The following is a 27,283-nucleotide window of genomic DNA, read 5'->3' as shown; positions in this document are numbered from 1 at the left end:
AAATTTTACTATCCATTATGCATTCTGATATTGCAATTACTTTCATCACAAGCTTTTTTTTAAGGGCTGCAAAAGTACAACTTCAACCCATGCTGTAGTTTCTTCAGGTCTCATGCTTTCCAATCATTACCAGAGACAATAGTTGTCTGATGAGTTTGATGAGACACCTCTCGGGACGTCGTCACTTCTGACACCGTGTAGCTGTAACTCTCATGGACAGTCTCACTCTCGTTGTGGGTTTGGTGGAAATTCTCCAGCAAGTTCTCAGTGGCATCTTTATCGTAGGTTTGGGTTCGCTTGGCTGATTTTCTTTTCACCGCGTCAGCATAAGAGAAAGGCGCCGACTGTCTTGACGCACTGCCAGACTGCTGATTGACACTTGTCGTGGTGACCTTGCTCCCAAACACATCAACGTTTGAGAAGTCCTCTGTGATTGATTTGTTCTCAGAAGAGACTGGTACTTCTGTCCGTACAATTTCCACATTTTTGCGAGAAGGGAGGGTAGAGATCTTCTCTAAGCCCCCCTGCATCTCTGGAGGACTTAGCGGCTTTGATGTGTCGACTACGGCTTCTCTTCGGCCTGACGCTGGCTCTTCCTTATCCCTTTTCTGCTCATCTAAAGAGAATCTTTGCTCATTCGTTTGAAAAACATTCGGTAGAGCCTGGATGTTGAAATCGGGCAACGCCCTTTCTGAGATGTCTTCCTTGGCTTTGATGCAGTCGTCACATTGGTTTTGCAACCATTCTGTAAGCGAGTCTAACTCCTTGCTGATAGTTGATATATCTGTTGATTCAGATTTATTTACACGACTGGGTAAATCAGCTTTTATTTTTGGGTGGGAATTATCTTCATTAGTGTCTTTCAGCAGTTCAGAGATGGGAATTGGTTCCTTGCGGGTATATGTTTTATTCATTTCAGCCTTTTGGGCCTCCTCGAAAAAATCCCTCTTTTCTTTAACTGATGCTAGTAATAACTCTGAGTTATCTTCACTGAGATCATTACAAAGTAGCGGATTGACATCTGAGCAACTTTGGGTTTCATTAAAAGACTCGAGAGTTTGCAAAGTGTCTTTTTCTGAGCCGTGGGTAGTCTCAAATTTGATCTGCTGGTGGAATGATGAAGGTGTCCCCACGATTTCGGATTTCTTCTCAGATCTTAACTCTGGGGAAATCAGCGGAGGCGGAGTAACGCCGCGCGAAAGCTTGGCTGTGGTGTTTCTAAGTCGCGGCAAATTCTCAGCCCTGTCAAACGTCGGGGAAGGTGTGATCCTTGCAATTCTTGACGACGGGGTTTCGCAGCGGCGTAACGGTGGTGTGGGAGGTGTGGCCGGCCTGTGGAGCAACGTAGGCGAGGGCGTAACTCTCACGGGTGAATCCGTCTTCCGTATGGACTCGATGGTGATAAATGTGGGTGAGGGAGAGCGGTTTCTCAGTGATGGCGAGGGAACTCGGAGGTCAGTTCGTTTTTCTTTCCTGCTTTCAATTAAGGTTTCGTTCTTTGTTTGCGTCTGGTCTTTAGTGAAACCAGTGTTGATCTTGGATATTTTAGCAGATGCATTTGTCTTAGTAAGTGAGTCGCCTTCGTGCTTCTTTATGTCATCTTTTGGACATTGATCGGTCCATTTGTTTGCTACCTCTGGGAGGATATCGGAAAATGAACCAAGTTGAGTTTTGGAAATAGAGATTAAGCCTGAACCATGTTGTTTTTGACAATCTACTATTCCCACTGATGTCGACATTACATTTTCATTTGGCTTTGACTCATCTGGCACTTTAATTGGGTCAGCATGACTTTTCTCTGGTGTCGACTGAGCGTTCCTCCGAGCAATCGTCTGTTCTTTCTTCTTCTGCAATCCCTTCAGAACATTTTGATGTGCTTTTAGTTCATGGGAGTTCTCATCCTCAGTGCTTTTTGCTGTCACGACTTGCTGAATGTTCTCTTCTGTCACATTTTGGGAAATAGTCATTGTTTTTTCTATTTCACCTGCTGTCTCTATGCTACCATCTTTAGTTGGGCTTAATTGTGTACCACCTTTAGACTTTTTGGACTTCTTTTTCTTCTTTGTTGGTGACGACATTACTGTTTGGTTGTCTGTTAAATTTATCATAACATCATCAGCTAGGCTGGTAGATACGTTTGTGACCTCCTGCTTTAATTCTGTTTTTGCTTGACTTGACTCAAAAAATACTTTTTGTTCAATTTTTCTCTCTTCTACCACCTTGGTATCAATTTTCTTTTCCTCCATAATCTTTTTTACCTTTTGGTATGTTGTGCCTGTTTTCACGGTGTCAACAGCTTCTGCTTTTTGTGTTTGCTTCTGGTCATCAGAGACAGTGTCTTGCTCCTTGGTGGGAGATTGATTAATGGATAATTCTACTTTCTCTTTTCTCCAGGCCTGGGATTGGGATTTCTTTGACTTCTGTTGGGTGTTTTCAGGTTTCACTATTTTATCAAGGCCTGATGCATTATCCATGACTGTTCCATCATTCGTCTTTCTTTCCATTGCATCAGGTCCCTTTGCGCTCAGATTTTTTACAGCTTTCTTCTCAACAGCAGTTTCTTTTCTCATATCTGCAAAATCAGTGACTTTAGAGGGAATTTGGTCAGTAACGGCAGCCTGAGTCGACACTTGAGAGGAAAGAGAAACCATTTTCTGTTTCGTCGCCTGTGCAGTTTGTCTCACAGCCGTGACTGTAGAACTCTTTTGAACTGAGACCACCTCAGAAGCCTTGTTAGAAATGATTTCCTTTTTGGCAGACGATATTCTAGAGGATCCTGCGAGCATTCTTTCATGATTTGTGACATTGTTCTGCATGCTCTTGGCGATAACAACCCGCGTGGATGCATCACCTGATGAGGAGTCTAAATTAAGCATCAAAGTGGCATTTTCTGCTGCGGCCTTTTTCGTTATCGGTAGTTTCTCTGGGTGCTTTGTATTTTCAGTGGCAATAACGTGAACAGCTTCTGTTAGTGAGTCATTTACGTTAGGTGGAACTGGAGTGGTCGGAGGAGTGCTATCTTCCCTTTGCTTCCGGAATCTTTCCTCTGCTTTCATTAATGGGGTGTTAAATTTACTTGTTTTCACTCTCATTTGGGGAATAGGGGAAGATGGTGGCGTGAATTTTATAGGAGAAATGCAAACTTTCCTTGAAGGTCGTGGGGATTCTGGTGGCACTTCAAAGGTTTTGGATGTACGGGTCGTAATTAGGGACTGAACTGTTTCCACTTTAGGCTCAAACTTTGGGACAGGATTCAATGTTGGCACTTTGACTGTCTTCACCTTCTTGTTGGCTTCTGATGGTGAGATATGAATGGATTTTTCTGGTGGCACTGGAACTTCAACTGTTTTGGATGTACGTGTCGTAATTAGGGACTGAACTGGTGGCACTGTGACTTCAATTGTTTTGGATGTACGTGTTGTAATTACGGAATGAACTGGTGGCACTGGGACGTCAACTGTTTTGGATGTACGTGTCGTAATTAGGGACTGAACTGGTGGCACTGGGACGTCAACTGTTTTGGATGTACGTGTTGTAATTAGGGACTGAACTGGTGGCACTGGGACTTCAACTCTTTTGGATGTACGTGTCGTAATTAGGGACTGAACTGTTTCCACTTTAGGCTCAAGCTTTGGGACAGGACACAATGTTGGTACTTTGACTGTCTTCACCTTCTTTTTGGCTTCTGATGGTGAGATATGAATAGATTGTTCTGGTGGCACTGGGACTTCAACTGTTTTCGATGTACGTGTCCTAATTAGGGACTGAACTGTTTCCACTTTATGCTCATGCTTTGGGACAGGCACATTGACTGTCTTCACCTTTTTGGCCCCCGATGGTGAGACGTGAATTGATTGTTTGAGTATTTTTTCCATTTCTCGCTGAGGTGGGGGTGGTGGGAATTCCTGCTCATTGGTAGCTGGTGGTGGTGGAGGAGGGAGGAGGTCAATGTCACAATCCACACAGGGAGGAGGCGGTGTAGGGGGTGGAGGGAGATCAATGTCTACCACAGGTGGAGGAGGAAGAGGCAAATCGGCCCCTGTTACTTGTCTTTTGGGTGTGTAAACATTGGATTGCACTTTAGTTTTATTTAACTGTATCATTCCTTTGGGCTTAAGGTTGCAGAATTCCGTTTGTAATGTTTTGATGCCATGATTTTGCGTAATTGTTTTGTGCTCTAAAGTTCTTTCGGATTGTGTGGTTCTCTTTTCAACTGTACAAGATTTTGATTGAACATTTTTTGTCTCATTGATAACAGAACGGCTTTCTGCTGAAGTGGCAGTTTGGATTTTTTGTACAGTCTTCTCTGTTTCGTCATTTAAATTCTTAACAGGAGACCTCTGCTTAACTCTAACTCTTCTGTAAGAGCCGAGTTTTCCTTTGGGAGGTTCCCGCTGTGCTGTTTCCATAAGCGATTTAATTGTGCCTTTTACATCACCTTTTATCACTTCTTCTTTCTCTAGCAAAGTTTGTTCTTGCAGCTCATATAAGGACTTAATTGACATCTTGACATCACCTTTTACTTCTTCCTCACTGCTTGAGCTTCTTTGTAGTTTGGGGGAGGACACAGACTCTTTAAAAAGCTGTATAGTCCCTTTAACATCACCCTGAACAACAATCTCCTGTTGATATTGTTTCTTTTCAGCAGAAACATCCTGTAGGGATTGCATAGCTATTTGAATGTCACCCTTCACAATTTCTTCCTTTTCCACTTCATGGACGGCTTGCTTTGCCAGCTCAAGGGATCTTAAAGTGGCCTTAACATCTCCAGAAACTAAATCCTCCACATGTGTTTCAACACGGGATGTTGCAGATTTCTCAAGGGATCTCAGAGCTCCTTTAATATTCCCTGGGACGATATCTGGCTTCTCAACTTCCTTGTGAAGATATTGTGCCCTCTCCAAGCTCCGCATTGTTTGGGGTATGTTTCCTTTTACCACCTCCTCCTTCTCCACGATAACTGTCTGATTAACCGAGTCCGACAAAGAAGTCAACACAGCTTTCAAATCCCCTCTAATAATTTCTTCCTTTCGAAGGCTCTCTGTTGACACGGTGGGCTCCGTCATGAAAACTTTGACTGTGTTATAAACATCACCCGGTACGATGTCATCCACTGTGCGCTCCACTTGAGGTTGATTACGACTAAGGATGTCTTTCATGCCCTTAATGTCCCCTCCAATTATCTTGTCTTTTTCTAAAATGTCAACTGCTACTTCATCTGTTTCTAAATGCAACTGTTTTAAGTAATTGAGGGCCCCAGATTCAATACAGGTAGAATAAAAATGGACATTTCCTTTCTCAGTGTCATCCACTGTTATCCGATTTGTACAATCAGACTTATCTTGGCTGTAAAGTTTTCGCAGAGCATTTTGTAAATCGCCTCTGACCACACCCTCTTTTTCCACATTGATATGGTCTTGTTTGTTCAGAAGGGCATAAATTGTCATCCGTACATCACCTTTCTCATCTTCTTGGATGAGAAGGCCATGTTTGGCTGGGACACTTTTGTTGAAAAGCTGATTTACGGCTTCCCGAATATCCCCTTGAATAATTTCTTCCTTTTCAATATAATTGCTGCTTTCTTGGTTGAAAAGCTGCTGCACCGTTGAATGGATGTCACCCTTCTCTTCTGATTCGATAACCACCTGCCGACCCTGTTGTTCCTGCCTGTTTAGGAGGTTCATCATAATAGTCTGCAAATCCCCTCTAATGACTTCCTCCCGCTGAATCTCAGGAACCTGCTGATTCATAAGATTGTATTTTGCCATTCTAACATCCCCAATTTCATCAGATTCGATGAGTATTCCTTTCGATGTCACCATTTTCTGACTGTAAAGTTCTTCAAGCGTTCCCCTGACACTCTTGCCCAAGATTTCCATCTTTTCCATATTTGTCTCGTTGAAGTTATCGAAAGGCGTGGTCTCAAAGAGCCACGTTGTCGACTTCACGTCTGCTTTGACAATTTCCTCCTGGTTGACAAGTGTCTCCTCATCTTCATCAACCTCTTTAATATGGTCCAAAGGATTTTTCTCAAACAACCAAATGGACTGTTTTACATCCCCTTTTTGTACTTCTTCTTTTCGAACCGTCTCAAGCAGGTTTTCCGAGCTCAGGCTTCTTATTTTATCAATGGACTGAGTCTCAAATCTCCAAGTGGCCGACCTGACGTCACCTTTTTGTATTTCACTTACATTAACTGTTCTGACAGACTCCTGCATCATATCCGATTCAAAGTGATCTTTATTCATTCGAACATTTCCCCCTTGAATGTCATCCACCGTCTTTGTAATCGTTCTGTTTTCCTCCGAAATCCTATCAAGAGGCTGCGTCTCAAACTTCCACTTTGCAGCGGTCACGTCTCCTTTTTGCACATCTTCCTGCGTTACAGATTTAATGATGTAAACCTCATCGGAATCCTTAATGGCGTCAAGGGGTTTGGTTTCAAACAACCAGCGAGTTCCGACGACATCTCCCCGGGTCACCTCTTCACCGGTGACTGTAGTAACTTCATGGTAATGACCCTCCTTGTCCTGAATAGCGTATAGAGGTCGACTTTCAAAGAGCATGGTGTAATTCCTCACATCGCCCTTCTCGTCATCGTTTCGAGCAATCGTCTGCGTTGTGGTGGATATCTCCGTTTCAGATGTAGTCTCCTTGATCTTATCCAAGGAAAATGTCTCAAAGATGAAACGGCCCTTGTCTACATCACCCCCTTGTACATCGATTACCGTGCGGGCAGTCACTGTTTCCTCTTCTCCTTCGTGGATAGTGTCTATGGATTGGTTTTCAAAGAGCCATTTGCAGGTGACTACATTACCTTTCTGGATATCCTCAGACTGGACTCTTTTGAGATGTTGCATCATTTCTTCCGATGTTGATGTCATGATATCAGATGCGCCATGTTCAAAAATGTGCTTCTTTCTTGACACATCACCAGATGCGATGTCAATCTCTGTGACCCGCGTATATGAGCTGGAATTGTCAGAAAGACTTTCCAGTTTTTCCGTCTCAAAGAGAAAACAAGTTGTTCTGACATCTTTGCCTTGAATGTCCTCTTGATTTACGGTGCTTGTTTTCAATACGGTTTCTGTTTCGTCACGTAAAGTATCAAGTGCTTGTGTCTCAAAAAGCCATGTGCATGTTTTTACATCACCTTTAACAAATTCTTCATTTTCATTGGTTCGTTCCACTTTTTTATACAGAATGTCCATTGGTTGAGTCTCAAAAAGCCACCTGCACTTTTTTACATCTCCTTTCACAATTTCTTTAGTTTCAGTTTGCATTTCCTCCTCTTCAATGTTGCTAAAATACTTGATGGCGTCAAGAGGCTGTGTCTCAAACAGCCACTTGGCTGTTTTCACATCACCTGATTCGATTTCCTGCTTGGATATACCTTTGATTATTTGATACTTGTCAATGCTTTCATCAAATTGGTCAATCGGTCGTGTTTCAAACATCCATTTGCATGTGGTTACATCTCCGCTCACTACTTCTTCGCGACGAACCGTTTTAACCTGGTGGTAGTGGCCGGAACTGTCCTGCATGGCATACAATAGCCCTGATTCAAACAAGTTTTTGTTTGACTGCACTGAGCCAGTTGTGACACCCTCAATTGTGATCTTTTGGGACTCATCTCTCATGTTTAAATCTGTGCTCTCAAACATGTTCTTATAGTTTGACACATCCACTTTTTCAATTTCTTCCAACTCAATCGTTCGGATAAATTCCTTCTTTTCATCTCGAATTTGCTCTAAAGGTTCACTTTCGAATCGCCATTTTTGATGTCGAACATCTCCCTTCTCCTCATCAGTTTCAATCCTTTTCTTCAACTTGCCCACCTCTGCAAGTTCCTTAAGGGAATCCGTTGGCATCACCATTTTTTTCAGTTTCCCCACTTCTGCCAGCTCCTTAGGCTCCTCAACTGGAATCGTTTCAAAGTAATTCCTAGCGGATTTCACGTCACCTGCAACAATGTCCTCTTTTGTTAAGGGAAGACTATTTGAATCATCTTTTAACATATCCATTGGCTGAGTTTCAAAAACCCAGCAATGCGTCCGCACATCTGCTCTGCAACTAGTGCCGTCCTCCTGTACGAGGTCCTCCTCGATGTTTACAGTGCGAATCATCTCTTTCTTCTCCTCACGTATGTGCTCCAGAGGTTGACTCTCAAAGCGCCACGTTTGATGTCTCACCTCACCTTTTACGTCTTCATCCACCAGAGCAGTTTTAAGTTTACCAACATCAAGGGAGTTCTTTCTCACCATTTGAGGGCTGCTCTCAAAGAAGTTCCTGGCCGATCTAACATTACCTCCGATTATTTCTTCAACGGACTGAGTTGTGGCATTTGAATGATCTTTGAGAGAATCCATTGGTTGTGTTTCAAACACTAAGCAGTGTTTACGTACATCGGCGCCAACCACCTCCTCATTTTCGCAGTGTTCTAACTCAGTAATAGAATTCAAGGTCTTTATCTCAAACAACCATCGACCCCAGTCTCCTTTGCTACTGTCTTCCATAGAAAGGCTACACACCAGCTTGATAGATGAAAGAGGTATGTTCTCATCAAGAGGTTGTGTATCAAAAAGCCAGCGTGACGCAATGGAACTCTCCAGCTCAGTCTCAATCTTGCGCACAGATTTAATCTCCAGCATTTGACTGCTTTGTCCCATAATAAAACATTTAAACTGAGTTTCAAACGTAGTCGTGATGGTTTTCTCCTCATTAATGATTTCCTCAGTCACGTTTCTTAAGCTCAGCAGACGACGCTCGTCGATTGTTTCTGTATGTCCGAGGCTTTCCATGTATTTACTGTCAATCATATAAATGGTGGCATTTCCATCCTCTTCTGTAAATACTACTTCTTTGGTAAGGTCTTCTTCTTGGTGCATTTTATTCAAACGGTCCATTGTTTGGGTTTCAAACAACCATGTCGCAGCTCGGACATCTCCCTTGTCAAATTTGTTGAACTTATTCCTATATTCCACAGAGTCACTTTCACGGGGACCTAGTTCATCTATGGGCTTGGTTTCAAACATCCACGCTGTACGTCTAACATCCTTTCCAAGAATCATCTCTTTCTCTATAATCTTGTTTTCCTCTACCTCTCCATCCATGGATTCATCTTTGATAGTATCTAGCGACTTATTCTCAAACATCCAGCGCCTCGCCTGCACGTCTCCAGGTAGGATTTCTTCCCATTCGTATTCCTCATCAGTGACATTGGCTTCATCTTCATTGAAGTATTGTTGATTATCTCGTTGGTTGCTTCCACACTCCTCATATTCAGTGTAAAACTCCTCTTCGATGTTTTTCCTAACCCCGGGGTGAATATGCTTGTATAGACGTTTCAATTCAGACATGTTTTTCTGCTTGATGTAAGCTTCTTTGCTGATAATGTTTTTGGCCGACTTCACTGTTACTTGGTGTTCCTCGGGTAAGCAAGTAGTTACGACATTGTTTTCAATGCCGGATGACATTTGGAGTAAATCCGGTGGTGGCGGCGGAAGATAATCAGAGTCTTCTACATCTGCTGGTGGCGGTGGTGGAAAGTCCTCATAGTCTTGCACGGCTTCCGGTGTGTCCTCTGCTACTTGGAACGCTGACTCACGGTTCACATCATTAGTCATTGTGTTGCTTCGGCTGACATTGGAAGACCATTTTGACTGATTGATGTCACGTCCAATCTTATTTCAAAAGCAAAAGTGACATTTGCAAGTAAGATGAGTGGAAAAGGCTTGCTTAATTATCATTTTACCTGTAGAATAAGCTGTTAGTCACTCAATGACACAATCTTACCAAAGAAGACCAGCTGTCAACAAAAGACTATGTATTTTATCATATTCACTGAAATCTATTTTACTGTAGTGATTTTATGATTACCTTAATTGGTTTGTGAGGAGTTGCTTCTTCAATGGTTCTTTCAAACTGAGCCCTCAGTTCTTTTGTTGTGTACCTTGGAAATTCCTCTTCTATTCATAAAAAAACAGCATTCAAGCAATTTAGCCTTCAAGCAATTCTGAGCCAGCGTTCAATGCCTTACCTTCATTTTGATGATTTTCATCACCATAATGAACGACAATGCCACTGTCTGACACCTGTAAATATATACGAGGCACAAAAATATCAATTAGACTTCACCCTCTGTAATCGCTGTTTACCAAACCCACGTTACATTTAAAGGTCACATTGGCAAAATCTGTACGACGTTACCAGGTTCAGGCCAATTAAAGTATTTAGTCAACAAATTTGTGAAATGGGCAGAAGATCACAACTTTTTATTTATCGACGTCAGTGCATTTAATGCAGCCTTAAACTTAGAACCGATGGTGGTTCTCTTGTTCTGTAACGTGTTAGAGAACAATTTAAACAGTGAATACTACCATTGTTTCTTGGTTGGAAAGTAGCTGCTGACTGTTTGACATCATCTGTTGACCGCTACTGGAAACTGACATCTCCGATTGTGAGATTTCCTGTAAGGGTGAAAAAAAATTACTTGTCAGGTGTGCAGAAAGTCTATGGTTTACTTGAATGTTAGTTCACACTATACACTGAAGTCAACCAATTTCAATTATGCCTTTAATCAAATTAATTGATGGTCTGAACAGATGGAGATGCATAGAAACAATCCCATAGTTCCCTAGACCAGAAGCAATGAAACACACAAAGCTTCATTGTCATTGTACATGCATACATATACATACTTGGTATATTATACTTTGTACAACAAGATGTAGCCTCAAGGGGCAAAATGTAAAAAAAAAAAACATGCAGTGTTGTATATTCATACTATTACGCCAAATAATAGGAAAGCAGTACGCCGAACATGAGGAAACATGCATTGTGTACCTCATGTTCATTTTCAGAATAAATGGCATATTTTGGCGCGGCTCAGCCAAGCGTGTTAGTGTGCTAAATGAAAGCAAGATATCCGAAATTCCTGTCTGGGGTAATGTTTCCATCTCATTTGATGATAGACGTTCCATTCTCTTTCATGCATTGTTGCCCATAATTGGGCAAACTAGACTCTAATATGTGTACCTGTACACCGCTGTGCTGAAAATGGAACTGGGTTACATGTGATGTGGTAGTGGAAGTAGTTTCCTGGGTCTTAAATTGTTTTCTAACACTGGCGGGACCCCCAGGCACGGAGCAGATCTCAGACTCCTCCATGACCTATTGAAGCAGAGAATATTATTAGACGATGTCACCCTGGCATGAAGCTACACTTCAACCTGTTAATTGTGCTGTAAAAACAGGTCTCCAACCTTTTGCCTCATACAAATTTTAATTTGTTCTGCGTCAATACTTGTGGAACTCAAATAATATTTTATGGTTGAACTAAATTGAAATAGAATGATTCAAAGACCTTGATTGAAATGGGATTGTGCGGTATTTACACTAAAGAATGGAGGAAAATTATTCATTCATTTTACATACAACCTATCCCAGTCAATTGTGGGAATAGGTGGACTGGTTTCCAGCCAATCACATGGAAGAAAATGCATTATTATTTATTCATGAAAGGTATGTAAACCAAAAAGAAAAAATGGTTAAAAAAGATCTTTTTAAAAATCCATAAATGAGCTTTTTACAAAAAAATGGAAAAAGCTTTCATCTAAAGTTTTGTGAAAGGACTCAAACATGCTTTTACACTTCACTCCAAAAGAGAAATAAAAAATATACTTCTAAAATATTTTTGCAAGCTTATAAACAGGCTTTCTCCTTGACAAAAAAAAGGCTTTAAAGCATTTTTTTTACCGGTTTGAATTGCCTAGGCACCAAAAGAAAGGACATGTGTCAGGGTTGTTGCTTGCTACTGTTTTTAAGTATCAGCAAGTTGGAAACCCAGCTGATCAAAGCCTTTTTTTGGATCAAAATTTTAATATTTCAGAAAAATCCTGCTTATTCCAAAGTGCTTTCATCTTCCCTGCTATTACAGTGCTGATCGCCAAACAAAAATAAATGGAATAAAATCAGTCAAATAATGACTTGTATCTCTAAAGTGTTTTCACTCGCTTGTAAAAAGTCTCGAGACGCCACTTCATTTTAACAACACAGAAACAAACAAACCGTGTTCCATACGAAAATAATTGAAGAACACAAATAGTCTTATGTCCATTAGTGAGTCATTCATTTTGATTTTTTTTTTTTGTTATTGCACAAAATCCTGCTTTGCAAATATTACGGAATGTTCTAAAAACACCCAGTATTGTTTTGAAGACTTCATCTCCTCATTTATGACCCTGTTGCCATACTATATGACGCAAAGCTTAGTGTGGTTAAAGATCACCTGTCCTTTAGGTAGAACTGCTGATCTGCTTTTTATCCCTTCAAAATTGGCAGACTTTTCTTCAGTTTCATCCTTTGACCTTTTCTCATTTTTCAAAGATCTACACATTTTTACTTATAGTTTTCAGGGTCTAAAAAGGTGTTGACATTTGAGGTAAACTGCCCATTCCCTTTTAATATATTTGCATAGTTATCAATCTAAATGTTCCAAGTGACTTTTATTTTCATATTATGATGATTGGAGGATTTGTGCAGTCTTTCTGTGTGGCCTGGAAATAAATAACCCATTATTTTCTCTTTGCACACCTCGATCACTATCCAACCCCAAGCAGTGAAAAGTTTCCTCTTGGCAATAAAAAGCACATTACCCACTGTCCCCGAACAGATTGCATTTGACCACACAGGTTCCGCAGTAGTTTTTCTCCTTCAAAGCCTTGAAAAACGACAGCAACATTTTCTCTTTTCAGCATTGAGTTGCTGCTCACTGAGAGTCTTGTTTCCTTCCTATTTATACCCCCCTATTTGTGTTGCCTATGAAAGGCTGCTGACCTCCTCGGCAACTCACTCCCTGCCGCACTACTGTCACCACCTCCACAAATACAGCATAACAATATCTGCAATAAGAGGTGACAATACCAAAAACTATTGTTACACAACGACCCCCCCAGGCTATGTACAAACAAAGGGCGACCACCAAAACATTGCTGTTACGACACCGTGTTAGAGCAATGAAATATCCATGTGTGCACAAAGTACCCTGCTGGAAATGGTGTTTCCTGCACGCTGGGTGGCAGTTGACTGGTACATGATGGCTCTATAGTAGCTCAGTTCTGGTTTTCGTCAGCTTAAAATGTTTCAGGTGCTCCTGCTCGGCTTAAAATGCGTGCTGCCTGCAGCTAAAGACACAAACAGGCAAGGGACTGTCATTAATATTTAGTTTAAAGCAGTGACATTGTAAAAAAAACAAAAACAAAAAACAATAACTCATAGTTTATAGCTTTATAGCTCATCATCTGTCAATAATAGCTGCTGCCTGGCTTCAGTACTGATAATTCAGGTAATGGGCTTATGAATATAAATGAATACAAATGTTCCACAGATGAAAAACCTTTAAAGGGAATGACTTGTATTGTTCTTGCTTACTGACTGTTGTAGAGCATTGGGATTACTAAATGACAGAATAACCTATTTCAGATGTACTTACGTCTGTCTGCCTAAAGCAGAGGCATCACTCTTCTATGTCATAGTTATAATTGACTTCAGAGGATTATTTGACATCAAATAAATTGACAAGTCATGGAATCATTTAGTGACATTAATAACCAAAATTGGCCTCATTTTTGCCTCTAAATTTACATACATCTAGATTTTTAAATTACATCGAATGACTAAATAACTGGCCACAAATTTCTGTTCGTATTTTGAACGGAAAATACTGTATATATAGAGCCTATTAAATGTTACTGCAGGTAGTGAAATTCACAACCAGAAAAGTCCCAGGCTATCTAATGACACGTTATGTTGGGTGGTGGTGGGTGATCTCAAATGACAAGAAAGTGAAGTAATCTAGGCGCCATACAAAAATAAATGTTGCCTATTTTGAACGCAACCAAGAAGGGCCATCTTGTCTTTATGGAAGCTACAAGGCTCCACAGTTTCTGTCTAAAGATGTGACGATGGCGTCGATAAACGTGAGTTTTATTGTAAATGACTCCACTGCACTGTTCATTTCATGGCTTGTCAAGTATCTCCAAAGTAGAGTATGAACACCTGCAGTATCGTTTTAGAAGCAGAATAAATCACTTCCCTCCCCAAGGCGCCATTTCAAATTGCTGGGTTAATTTTGTATTTATTTCCCTACAGGGTTATACATGCATAAATCCAAACCAACTTGGCAACCCAAATGTTCACACGGCATTCATTCTTGACCTACCAGGTAAAAGAAAATAGGAGCTCAAGTAGAATCCCACAAAAAATGGCGACTGCACCCCCAGCCAGCAGGGTCCTTCCAAATCCAAAGAAAAATCCTAGTCGGCGTTGGAGACCAGCTCCAGCAGCGTGTCCACCTCTGTCAGTCCAGGAGAGTGACAGCTGATTTTATTTTAGAACCTCCGCCCCCCTCCCAAAACCTAACTGTGCTCGCCTCCCTTTTCAAAAACTATTTCCCCCTTCCAGATGCCTGCGTAGCCATTAAGCAGGTCACCCCAGTTTCATCATCGCAGCCCCACGTCGCATGACGCGCAGCAGCTGTTACCGCCTGTCACGATATCGCAAATATCTCAACGCCAATAAGCCTGGAATCCGTCACACCACATGACATGGACTCCTGTGGGTCTTCAATCCAAGTGACAGTAAATGGCATGGTGCTGTGTGGTGGCCCTCAAATGGGGCCAATGATGTAATGTAATGTTAACGCGAGTAGTCGGAAAGGGGGGGCAGTAAATCTCATGACACCTGACAGTGTTGAGTAGCTGGCAACATATTTTGTTTGGTCCAGACAGTGACGGTGGCGCCAACCTGCCTCTGGTATCTTGTAAAGACAAAAGTAATGTCCGTGTTTTCTAGCCATCTGAACATCCCCGGTTAGAGGGGCATCAAATCTTCTAACAGCCCACCTGTTTCGTAGAAATATCCAGCACGGGCAATTCAACTTATTGGGAAGGCTTGAATGACTGTGCCTCAGTACACAAGGCCGGGTCTGTAAAGTCGTGTTTGGGGGGGGAGTTTAATTTAGAACAGGGGTAACCAAAATATACCACAAAGGGCCTCATGACTACAGGTTTTTGTTCTATGAACCCATTATTTAGAAAAAGTGAAACAGTCAATCCCACGGACTCAATCTCTAACAAGGTAAATGGAATGTAAATGTTTAATACCATGTTTATGTATTGTTCTAGCACATTTTTCAATGACAAGGCATGCAAAAGGGTCTATGAAACTCAGGATGGTAAACCGGTGTAATGACTAACAGGTCCCTATAGATATAAAACAGAGCAAATTATGTTTATAACGTCAAAGTGCATTTTTTTATAGTAGATCTTATTATTTCGACAGTAACTGAAAAAGTCGAACTCCCAGGCTTTTGAGTTAGTATATTCATCCCATAACACCCGTTGAGAAGATGAGCAAGAGAGGATTTAAAGGATGGATACAAATCATTAACTTGGAGGTTTTACTTTTTTTTCATTGACCCTGATTAAAGCAGTCTGCTTAGAAATACCCATTTGTAAGCTTACTTGAGTTGGGCCGTTAGGCAACACACACGAAACTATTACATTTATATAATAGTTGCATGACCTTGTTGAGTTTGAAACGATACAAAGAAACCTGACCACTCTGCATGCTTTGAGGTAATCCAGACTAAAGCCAAGGACACGGGTCAAATGTTACACAAGTCTGGAACAGCTATCTTGCCAAAACTTTTTTATTTTGTAATACAGACTGATAAAACCTCAACACATCCATTCAACTACAAAAATGTTATGAAGATAATATTTTCCATCACCACTGGATAGCAGTTTTTGTCGATTAGTCATGGGTTTAATGGGATTAAGTCATGGGTCCAGCCTGAGGTAGCCAGAAAATATCTAGGACTACATGCAGGAGACCATAGAAGATGAATTGTATAAATATTTAGTGTTGTATGTACGATTTATGATATTACTGCTGCACCAAGAGAAAGGATCAGAAATATAGAGAAATCTGTACTGTATATTCAAAAAGAATGTCAAAGTTAGAAACTGGAGGGTAAGACCTTTCAGTGTTTGTTCTTTATTGAAACGGCATAATTTGTAATCATGTCTCTTGCTATAGTTGGAGTTATTTAATTTACTGGAGAATAATTGAGACTAGAGTTGCCAATTTACAGTAAATACCACTATTGGCTCATATCCAACTTCTGAAACTGTCTAAAATTAAATCACAATAGACCTCAGTTACATATAAAAGCAATATTTAGTCCTGGTCTTGCACACTATTCGTAAGAATCTGACAATTTAAATATTAACAATTGTCCAATTTTCAAAAAAAACAACAACACAAAAACTATCCAGAAGTAATTATGAAACAAATCATACTTTTTAAAACCCTGCAGCATCCTTGTAATTAAAAAGACGTGGTTGTTATGGTCCCAATAAGAACCAAACACAGGCAATAGACTTAAAACACACAACACAGCAAACAGGGCTAGTCTCCAGAGCAAATAAATAGTCTTTTTTTTTTCATCTTGAGCTTCGGGGGCTTTGGCTCTCAGTCCTCTGACTAAATACTCATTGGCCAAACAAGTGTTTCCTGGAAAGCTTTAAAGTGAGAATGAGTAAATCATATCTTTTTTTTTCCCTTCTCATTCATCCCGCTGATTTTAATATCTGCGAGTTCTTTGTCATGATGCTCGATTAAATAAGAGGGAGGCCCCGGAGCTGTTTACATCATGCTTCGAGGAAGCCCATTCGCCGACGCTATCAGACACTTTCCCATTTTTTCCCCCCGTTGAACATGAAATGGTTGAATTCTCTATCTTGGTATCAAACAATGAGAATGTATTTCAAGCTAACCACTCATAACATCTGAGCCCTGCACAGTGTAATAAAATACAAGAATGATCTTCATTATGATGCTGCATAAGAAATATCTATCAAGTGTGGAGTATTTTTCATGACCGCACTCAATAATAACACAAATTTATCACATACATGGTGCTGAGGAACTGAAATATGGTCACAAGGAATTGTGAGTTGCATTCAATGCCAATAGTAATTTCAGTACCCTGCTATTTAAAATGAAGTTGTTCTGAAAAAGCAAGGTTTCACTGTAAATATTCCCTAACACACTTCTACAAAATCATCCGAGTGTCCTTCAGAGGGCCATTATTTCTTCCAGCAACATATTTTCCAAGAAACACTTTGTACTACCTCTTGACTTTAGTTCCACAAAACACTGTGATTGTTACCCATAAGCCACAGCTAATTAACCTTCAAGTCATCCAATTCTTATCCTGTCATTAGGCATAACCTTCCCATAATTATAGGATATAAAAAAAAATCTTGTACTTGAAATGTGTGTCCTATTCAAAAGAAGATTTCTGTTGGAAGTATATGAAGATGCATGTCTGCGGCTGTACTATATTGAAGGAAGGAAATGCATTTTTAAAATACAATCTGCTTTCCTTGTGATGCACTGTGGAGATTTGGCATCACTTTTGTCCCGCGCTCCAGCGAGCAATGCATGCGGACCGCCGACAGATGCGCCACGGGACGCATGTCAATGAGCCGAATCTCTTCCAGATGACACCCTAAGTAAAGCTGTGCCCTGCCTCGATCAAAGCTTCCATTCATCCTGAAACACAACTTCTTCTTCTCCTTCTTTATCTGTCCCCACACTTAGTGCAGTGATGCATTTGGGATACTTTGAATAGCCAACTGAGCTTTAATTAATTCAACCGTAAAGTGGCTATCTGATTGGGGGGTAAAAAAAAAATAACAGTGTTCCACTTTAATCCAAGCATTTGGAAAATTAATTTCCTCTTTGGAACGTCTAGCAGTGCGGGCTGTAAATGACGCTGGGAGTGAACTCAAATGAGGGCTGTAGATTAGAAAAAAATGATGGCGGTCATGAGGAGGGAAAATGGCGTGTGTGACGCTTCTCAATATTTGCACGATGGAGTGACAATATGTGACAATGTAGAAGGACGATGACAGAAAGCTATTTGTTCATTATCTTCAAGGCTTTATCTTTCATCCGCTACTTAATGTTAACTGCAGCAATTATTGTGACGCCTATTGAATCCAGATATACTCGGAATAATTGTTTACCCAACATTGTGATTGTCCTCAGACATACTCTGTATTAATGTGGATAACTAAAGATCATTATGAGAGGAACAGTTTTATGCAAGCATCATATAAAAAGATCAGATCCCGCAAATTGGATTATTTGGACTTGTTTGTGGAATCATTAAAAATGTACAGTATGAGTTTATCAACAAAATTCTGTTTATGTTATTAATTAAACATGATCTTTCTTGTAAGAATTATAATTTTGAATTAGATTACAAGTATTTAGGACTAAGAAGTTATTTATCAAACAGTCTGTGTATTACCAACAGGATTCCCACTTTATTTGAAATTTAACGGAATAAACTATGACAAACAAAACACTCATGTAGTCATGTGCACAAATTGATGTTTTATAATCAGCATCTCTGTTAAGTGTAATGCATTTGAAGAGATATTTTTGTCATGTTGCTTGAGAAAAATTGATTTTAAATGACTCAAATGGATTTATGTTGCACAGTTGCGTATGGTTACAAGGTGACAGTGTTCTAGTATAGTATAGTATTGATGGTTTCTATAATTGGTGGTATTGAAGGCATTAATTAAGTTGTGCGAATCCCCCAGTCAAATTCCAGATACCAAATACGATGCCCCTACTGCCATCGACTAAAATAATTACAACTGATGGTAATCTAAAAATAATATAAATGATGAATGTATTTTGGCATTAGATTGTCTAAAATGTTTGGTTGGGTTTATTAAGTAGAATAACATTGCGTTAAGAAGTCTATAATATTGATGGCCCAGGAGAATGTGTCTGTTTTGTAAACGGCGGCTTTGTCACTCAGAGTTCTGTGTGTGTGCTCTTGGTAAATTCACAATAAATCAGATATTGTTTATTTCAGAAAAGAAAAGCACTACTCTGTTGTTCTCCCTTGCTGAAGTAAAAAAAAAAATCCCTGAAAGCACAACGTCTATAAACAGAGAAAAAGTCAAAATGTCACTTTTCGGCATTCATAAATGTTGCAGTGTACCAATGTGATTTATGCAAATAACGTTGGGTTGTCCAAGGTCGGATCCAACTAAAAACACTCAAAAGGTTTGTAAAATATTTTAAATATTCCTCTTGTTTGTTTATTTTCAACTAACACTATACAGAAAAGTTCCTGACAACCCAAAATGTCAATGTCATCCATGTATTTGCAGCAAGAACTCTTCTTAAATGAATCATTTACCCTTAAAACCTTCCCATGGGATTGTTAAACAGGGCTATTTATTTACTGATCTCACAAGAAATGCAGAGTTAAAATGTTCCCAGGCGAATTATTGCAGCGCCTCCAAACATACTTTGTCACGCTCATAGAAATGTATTTTATTTCCAAACTGACACTGTGATTTCATTAAGTCTCTCACTACAGCAAGCACAAAATATGGCCTTGTTGCTCTAGGCATGAATATATTAAGTCTTTGCAAACTGCCAACAAGACACTAACATTTTAGCTGCACAGCGTACATATTGGCATGACTATAAGTATCAGACAGCATTTAGTTTCCAGCGTCAAGCATTTGGAATGACTGATGCCATAACTCAAAAAAGGAATTATACAGACCGCTATATCCATGTACGTATACACGCCAATATTTCATTCCTCAATGATGACAACAGGCTTGGGCAGCTAGTTCTGAAGCAGCTCCCACTTTTGCTTCCTCCACACAATGACATTAGCAATGCAAATAAGCCCAGTTTTAAACTTTTATTACCTGTGAAGTCAGTGACTGTTCAATATGCGCCTCATTACGGCACTCCCGACAATCCCATGAATAAAGCAAATCTTCACATCTGCCGAAACCACTGACCAAAACGACGAGGCTGTTTATTGGGGTACTACTCAAAATTATTCTGTCCTTGTTGCAAGTTGAATTTATTATTATAGGTTAAATGCCTGAAGCAATTTTTTTTTACAAAAAACAACACATAAGAATTTAGGTAAGGAACACACCACCATTTCTTTTTATCCAGGTCAGAATTAGAAATATTAGGCATGACCCCACATTCATTCCATAAACCTATTCCCAATTAAGGAAAACTGAAATGACAGTTTAATACTATATTTACAGTATTGGATGACTACAGAGTCATTCTGGGTTATTAGCAATTGTTTTAATTAAAAGAAAAACTGCTGTGAAACAAACTCACTTTACTTGTTCTGCAATATACTCAAATGAATGTTTACAGTGTTTAACATCTCTAATTACATTTGTGTGACAGTTATTTAAAAAAATCCCTATAGAGTGAATGACGGTTATAAAATAGAAACATTTGACCCATGAGACGAAAAAAAAAAAAACTTTGCAAGCTGATGAGATGTTAAATTGTGTGCAATCATGTGAAACTTTGCTTTGATTGACGATTTTCTTCTGATGAAGTACCTTGTGTATATTGGATTGGCATAGTGATTGTACAATGTAGGCACATGTAACCATGGAAACGAGTTATGTAAAGGCGCTGTAACTGTAGCATCATAATTGAAAATAAACTGTGAATATACTGGCTAGTGTCTTGGTTTTTATTACCGGATTTGATTACCTCTGACAGATGTATTAGATTAATATTTATACAATTTCATGCCCAACTAAGATGCAATAGCCTCCACTAACGGGAGATTTGGTCACACATCAAGACAAATAAAACAACTTTTGAGGTCTTACAGCAATGAATACAAAGACCATAACAACATTTGCTTTGAATAAAGACAGCAAAGGCAATGTTGGGACTAAGATCCTCAGTATGGTGCATTTGCAATTCTGCCCTCGTGTTCTTACGTGGTGTGTGCATGAGATGCTGATTGCACATATGCTAATGAACATCCTTTTTGATGTTTTCACATGACTAGGACTCACGCAGAGAGGAGGAAGCTTTATGTCAGTCGCCTGACTGCACTGTGGACAAACCCGAGGGTTGTCATTAGTGGAAAGTGAATAGTTACAGATTTGTGCAGACCAGTTAGAAAAAAGGAGATGTTTGTGACGGACCAAATTTAGCAGATTTGTGCAAGGATGAACATTTAAAAGAAGAGATTTGTGCTTCTCAGGCAATTATCATTTGACGATAATTACGAGTCACCTTCTACTTCACATGAAATAGGAAACAAAAAGGGAGTGAATATTACCTTCAAGCATTCATATTAGATTTAGATACAGAAAAAAAGAACACATCACTCCTCACCTTGAACTCTGGATGAATTTGGAAGAACGACCCCTTCCTGAACTTTTGCTAAAATATTGAACGGATGTTCTCAAAGGCATTTTCATATTTTATCTATTCACATTTTTCCAGCTTAATCTTCTATCTAATTTAAAAGTTCAAGTAAAGAAGATTGATGTAAAATGACCTCATCTGAAAGTCCACCACCACAAAATCTAATCTCCAAAATTCAAATGTCTTTCAACATCACACCTCGCATTCATATTTGTGTTTATAAATAATGATTATGATAAATAAGCCATGTTGCTTTAACTATAAATGATGAGATCAAAATAGAGCTTTTCTTTGGAGAGGGAAGATTGTGAATGCACAACTTTACATTTATATAGTATAAATATAAAAAGAGAACATTTGTCACCATTTTTTTAGTTATTTACACTTACAATGAAACAATGTCCCCCTCCTAAGGAACAATAATCAAGCAAAACACATTGCTGGCAACAGAGACTAAATTTAGCAGCTGCTTGTGCCATGACATCGTCATGCCTGACACACAATATCAGCACCGAAAGACACCACGGACATGTTGAAGTTATCTAAAAATAAATATCTCAAATGACAAAAGAAGAAGCCCAATGACTTCAAGTAGGCTCGCCCACATTGAAGTACACAGTGTAGTCAGACAGAATAAATAGATAGTCGTGGATTTGAACGTCATCTATAGATTTGACGTTTTTTAACAAGCTGCAATCCGTCAAACGATTCACAGCGGCAGGCGTAACACAGGGATCGATAGTTGTAAAATGTCTCTAACGGCCTCTAAGGGTCCCGTCAACTATTTCACACTCATAATTCAAACATCTATTTACACCCCATTGTTCCATTCTGGTTTCAAATCTTGCCATGTCACCACACTTTGACGCCTTGTCAGCATTTGTGGCCGTGCCATGTTTCTTGATGTGAACACATGCTGGACCATGCTTTTATTTTGCTTTATCACAAAATAGCAACAACTATACACATTAATGGATTGGGATGCTATTTGTTTCGCATTTTGATGATTTTGACAAGAGAACTGGTTCCTCCAAAGACTATTTTCCACATCTAGCTTGGCCATTATAATTAAAAACCAAAGTCCATCTCGATATATTGTATTGTGATGGAAAATAATTAGAATAAACAATAAATTTAATATTTAAAAAATTGAGCGGTATAAAAACAAACAAACAAAAAATAATCTTAGCATAACCATGACTTAAAAAAATTATTTTTCCTCATGGTGGTTGGCTGACATTGAGAAAAGTTAACATTTAGGTTAATTTAATTATTGGGCCTGGATTGTAATAATTAGTGTGCAGCTTTGGGCTAAAAATGGGCTAATACAAGCATTCGGGCCAAAGAAAAAATAAGATAAAAAAAAGGACTAAGTAAATTATTCTATTTGCATCATATTGGCCGGTTTTCTACAGTGGTCACAACACTGGAAGAATTCTACATTGTAGTAGTATATTCATCTTCCAGTGTTAGGAAGCATACCTGTTCAAAGTTGTAATATGTTGTGGGCTAAAAAAAAGGTGAAGATATTGTTTTTATTCTACTTTGAAATATCTTCATCTTTTCTTTCATAGAAATGGGGTCTGTGTATCGCCAAAACAAGGCCAGAGAGCAAAGAATAGAAGATCAAAGTTTGTGTCCCCTACCACACAGTTGTACTACTACTCAAAAGAAAATTTTCATACACTTATTCTTTGTGAATCAGTGCCAACTCCTTGATGCAGTTTAGGGTCAAATATAAAAGCAAAACACAACAGCGCCTTCTGTGAGATAGCAAAGTATTGGTATACTGTAACTTTCAAGTGTTTTATAAAGATGAGCGAATTTAGTTCACCGGCATAAAGATCTGATGCAAAAACTTCATTTCCTTATTGGGGAAACACTGAAATACAACATAAACTTGACTATGCCTTTTTTTCTTTTAACTTTTTTAATTTCAAATCAGTTCTACTAATGGAAATGATTCTGCTGAACGGCAAAATTTTTCAATGATGATACATATTCACAACTCTGTCTGCTGAGACCTTAAAAAAAACCTTTCCCACATTTTTCTTCTTTTCATAACTACCTCTAGACCAGTGTTGATTTATTTTCTTTTATTAGACTAGAGCGGATATTATGCAAAATGTATCATGGTTAATTAATCTCTACTGTCGAGAGGGGGGCCTTGCGATGTAAGCATATTAAATCATAGGTCACACAGGTTGCAGAATCAGTGGTGAGTTGAAGATTAATAAAGGGGTCAGGTGACTGGAAATTTAGCCTTAATGAATGTTTTTATTAATGTCAGATTATCATCATATTTTTGTATACACACACACATTAAATATATATTTATATATATAAAAAATGATTCATTGCAACCTATTTGAGTTATGTGTGCCATCTTGTGGTGGAATCCACTCACAGCAGTGTTTTAATGACATGCCAATAACACAGTTATTGACATTCAGGTGTCACTAATTCCTCCCTACTTAATGACTGTCTTGGCTCTTAAAGACACACTTGGTCTCATCACTCAGAATCAAATTAAGTACATTCTGCTTTGCTGATCACAATTACAGTGTTGGACTCAGCTATATAAATAAAGACTTGTGTGAGCCTCATGCCTTTTTGCTCCTACCAACAAGAAAAAAAAGGAATATAAAAGGAGCCTAATCCAGTCTGATGGAACAATAACTCAACCGCTGCCACAAACCCACACATGCGTTAATAGCCCTCCTTTCATTATTTACGTGACACAGGATTCACACTCTGTAATTGGCAGGGGTGTGAAATGTGTCAATCCAGAATGCTTATCTACCATGTGGTGTATTTGATATTCACGCCAAATCCTACATACTGAGAGATGTTTTACCACATACTACATGAACTCATTTTCCAGCGTTGTCATGGATACGCTATCCTTTCCTCCTGTGCAAGAATATGAAACACTCATTTACACACACATACTCACGCAAACACACACACTGCTAACAATGTGGCCTCCCAGATTGTATTTGCATCATTTTAACTCAAATATGTTAACATGATTGCAGTATTTGTCATCCTCCAAATGCTGACACATAATCACTACAGCTTGATACGAAGGTTGAGGAGCTCCTTCAGATGAAAATAGCTTGCCACCATCTTGTGGTGCAAAGAAACTATGTTGTATTAAATTGTGGGTTTTTGACAAAAGTGGCATTTCCAACCAATCTTAATCATATTAATCAATGTCTCTGTTCCCTGCAAGGTCGCTGTTCTACCTTCAGAATTGAACTAGAAAGTGAAACACACAAATGAATACACTTGTAATATGCCACAGTAGGCTAAAACTCCAGTCACAAGCAAACCTGACTCATTCATTAGGCATTCTCCTTTACCAGGTAAACCTGGTGTGACAAAAAAATAAAAATAAAATAAAAATCATGGTCAGAAATGAATGTGACCTTGAAAGTGTTTTGTTTTGTTGGGTAAGTAGTATGAAGCCAAACAATGTTTTCCATTTTTTTTGGCTAAATCCCTCTTTCTATTCTGATTTAATTAAATGCAGCTATAGAGGACTACGCTCACAAAATCATCACTCAAAGGGATGTCAGCATGAAGGTCACTTAAGTGTGCCACTACACCATAATTGACTTAACATTCAACTAATTATCGTAAAACTTTGTAGAGGGCTGGTTTCATGGGTCAAGGAGCTACTTTATCACATTTTATATTTACTAATGTTTGCATGGAGTGTGGGCGGAGTATGCGTCCATTAAATAACATGACTTGTAACCCTATCTAAAGGACAATAATGGAATAGTAAAAAATATTTTTCCTTTCGTTTCCCAATCAATTATGAACTATAATTAATCTAAAATAATGGCAAATATGAAAAAAGGCTGTGCACTAATTTTAGAAAAGAAATGGGAATAATGGATTGTGTTTTTTAAATAAAATAGAACTACATCACCTAAAAAGAGACTTGCTTTAAGATGTTGATCTACAGAAACACTAAAATTATATAAAGTATTTTTTTAATGTGAAGACAGGCATGATGTGCTTAATTTTAAAATATAAGAGAAACTATAAGCACATTGATAGTATAACAGGTGACACTTTTCCCATCCAGTTAAGCCATAAAGAAGTGCACATGGCCATTTCTTATCATGAATTAGCAAAGAATCCTGTCTCAATAGGAATGCTCGATAAAGTACATCATTATTGCACTGAACATTTAGCTGTGAAATTGCTCCCACTGCTGCTAGCCCAGTGGAGGGTGCAATTTCAAGCATGAAATGATCTAATTCTTCTACACAAACACAACAATAATAGGCATACTCACAGCTGATGTCCTCCAAAATACTTAAAAGTTCCCCTGGAAGTGGTAATAATTGGCCCGCCGGTCTCTCTCATCTCTTGATTGAGTTTCCACGGACATGCAATTGTATCACACAGGACGACAACTAGGGAAGGAAGAGGACACAGGTCACCACACTCGGCAGGCTTCCACTTTCTTTGTAGCCTAAGGGCCTCTCTTAAGAAGCACATAATAGCCCTAAAGAGATGCCTTTAGTAGTCCTACAAGTGAGCCATAACACAAAACAGTACGCCGACACGTCATACGAAGAAAACAATCTAGTTATTTTGGAACATTGCTGAATATTAGTGAGTTTTAGGGATGTCAGATCATTTGATACAATGAAAGCTTATGTTGAAAGATGCTGGATGGCTTTTGTTAACTTGAGAGAGCTGCATTATTCAGATGAGGCCACACTGGAGTGTCATGTAAAGCCTGCTCGCTCATCCAGGAGCTATCAGTTTACAAAGGTTGAAGATTACTTTCCTCTTTGTACAAAAGGAGAAGAAAGGGAGCACCACTGTCGCTGCCCACCTACAATCTCTTCCGTCTCTCTTGGTGGTACTGACCTGACTCGGCAAATATACTCATTAACTTAATCTTGTTTACATGGAACTACTTAAACTCATCTATTGGCATTGATGGCAATAGCCATTCCATTAAATTCAACTGGTAAGGCCTGGCAGTATCTCACTTCAAATGGATTAGAGGGTTTTCCATTGTCAATGACAGCGAAAAAGTGGAATGAATTTGGTACTTTTGCCCTACTTTAATCAATAGTTGGCAACTGACGGGTCTGTGACCCATTGAGTGACACTGAAGTCATTCCAGAAACACTTCATATGGAATTTCAAGATGTTAGAGCATTGTTAAAACAATTTTGTATTCTCAAATATGGAGGACTACTTCATATTTTACTGCATATACAGTAAGTTTTGATAAATGATGGACAAATTAATGATTATATATTACAGTAAAATGTTGTCATCATGCATGAACTATTCATTTCTTGCAACACTTGTCTATTTGCAGCATGCATTTACAATACATAAATTACTTTTGTGGCTGGCATGGTTAAAATGTGACAGTTGCACCATCTATTGGTGCATGAGAGAAACAGTAGCCTTCAGCAGCACCAAGAGTTTATCACCTTCTGCAAAATTTTATTAATAATGCATGTCAGAAATCCACGTATGCACGTAAATAGTACTAGCCACCTACGTTTATGACATCATTCTTAAAAAAACACACACATAACTGCACGCACACAGACAAAGAATGAATGCATTGTAGTTGTCGTTCATCAATCCGACCAACTGGTGGCAGTGTGCTGCTGCGTTCAAAACGTGTAACCGGTAATATGAAATTGCATTTATGGTGCATGAGTGTTTGGGTTCTGACCTTAATTTGTGGAGTTTGCATGCTCTTCCCGTGCCTGCGTGGCTTCTTGCGTCCTCCTACAGTCAAAAAAAAAAAAACATGCACAGCAAGCTGATTAATCAGTCAATTGTCTGCAGGTGTGAATTTGTGTGTGCCCTGTGATTGGCTGGCAACCAATTCAGGGTGTACCCCGCCCACTGGCTGTTCTTTGCTGGGATAGGCTACAAGATCCCAAAGATCCTGTGAGGATGACTAGTC

The 27,283-nt window shown here is 39.2% G+C and overlaps 1 protein-coding gene across 1 annotated transcript in view; it reads right to left on the bottom strand.

Annotated features, from left to right (window-relative positions):
* xirp2b (xin actin binding repeat containing 2b) overlaps positions 1-27,154 on the bottom strand; it is a 28,445-nt gene extending 1,291 nt beyond the window's left edge. The window contains exons 1-8 of the mRNA XM_077728696.1: positions 27,047-27,154; positions 25,631-25,751; positions 13,045-13,184; positions 11,038-11,172; positions 10,380-10,469; positions 10,040-10,094; positions 9,880-9,968; positions 131-9,683 (exon numbers count right to left, since the gene is read on the bottom strand). Of these exons, the coding sequence (XP_077584822.1) occupies positions 131-9,683; positions 9,880-9,968; positions 10,040-10,094; positions 10,380-10,469; positions 11,038-11,172; positions 13,045-13,095 (9,973 nt within the window). The 5' untranslated portion in view covers positions 13,096-13,184; positions 25,631-25,751; positions 27,047-27,154. The remainder of the gene's footprint in view (positions 1-130; positions 9,684-9,879; positions 9,969-10,039; positions 10,095-10,379; positions 10,470-11,037; positions 11,173-13,044; positions 13,185-25,630; positions 25,752-27,046) is intronic.
* Between the last annotated feature and the right edge of the window lie 129 nt (positions 27,155-27,283).

The sequence above is a fragment of the Stigmatopora nigra genome, chromosome 11, assembly GCF_051989575.1.
Source record: "Stigmatopora nigra isolate UIUO_SnigA chromosome 11, RoL_Snig_1.1, whole genome shotgun sequence".
Taxonomy (NCBI): domain Eukaryota; kingdom Metazoa; phylum Chordata; class Actinopteri; order Syngnathiformes; family Syngnathidae; genus Stigmatopora; species Stigmatopora nigra.
This window is presented reverse-complemented; position numbering and strand designations above follow the sequence as displayed.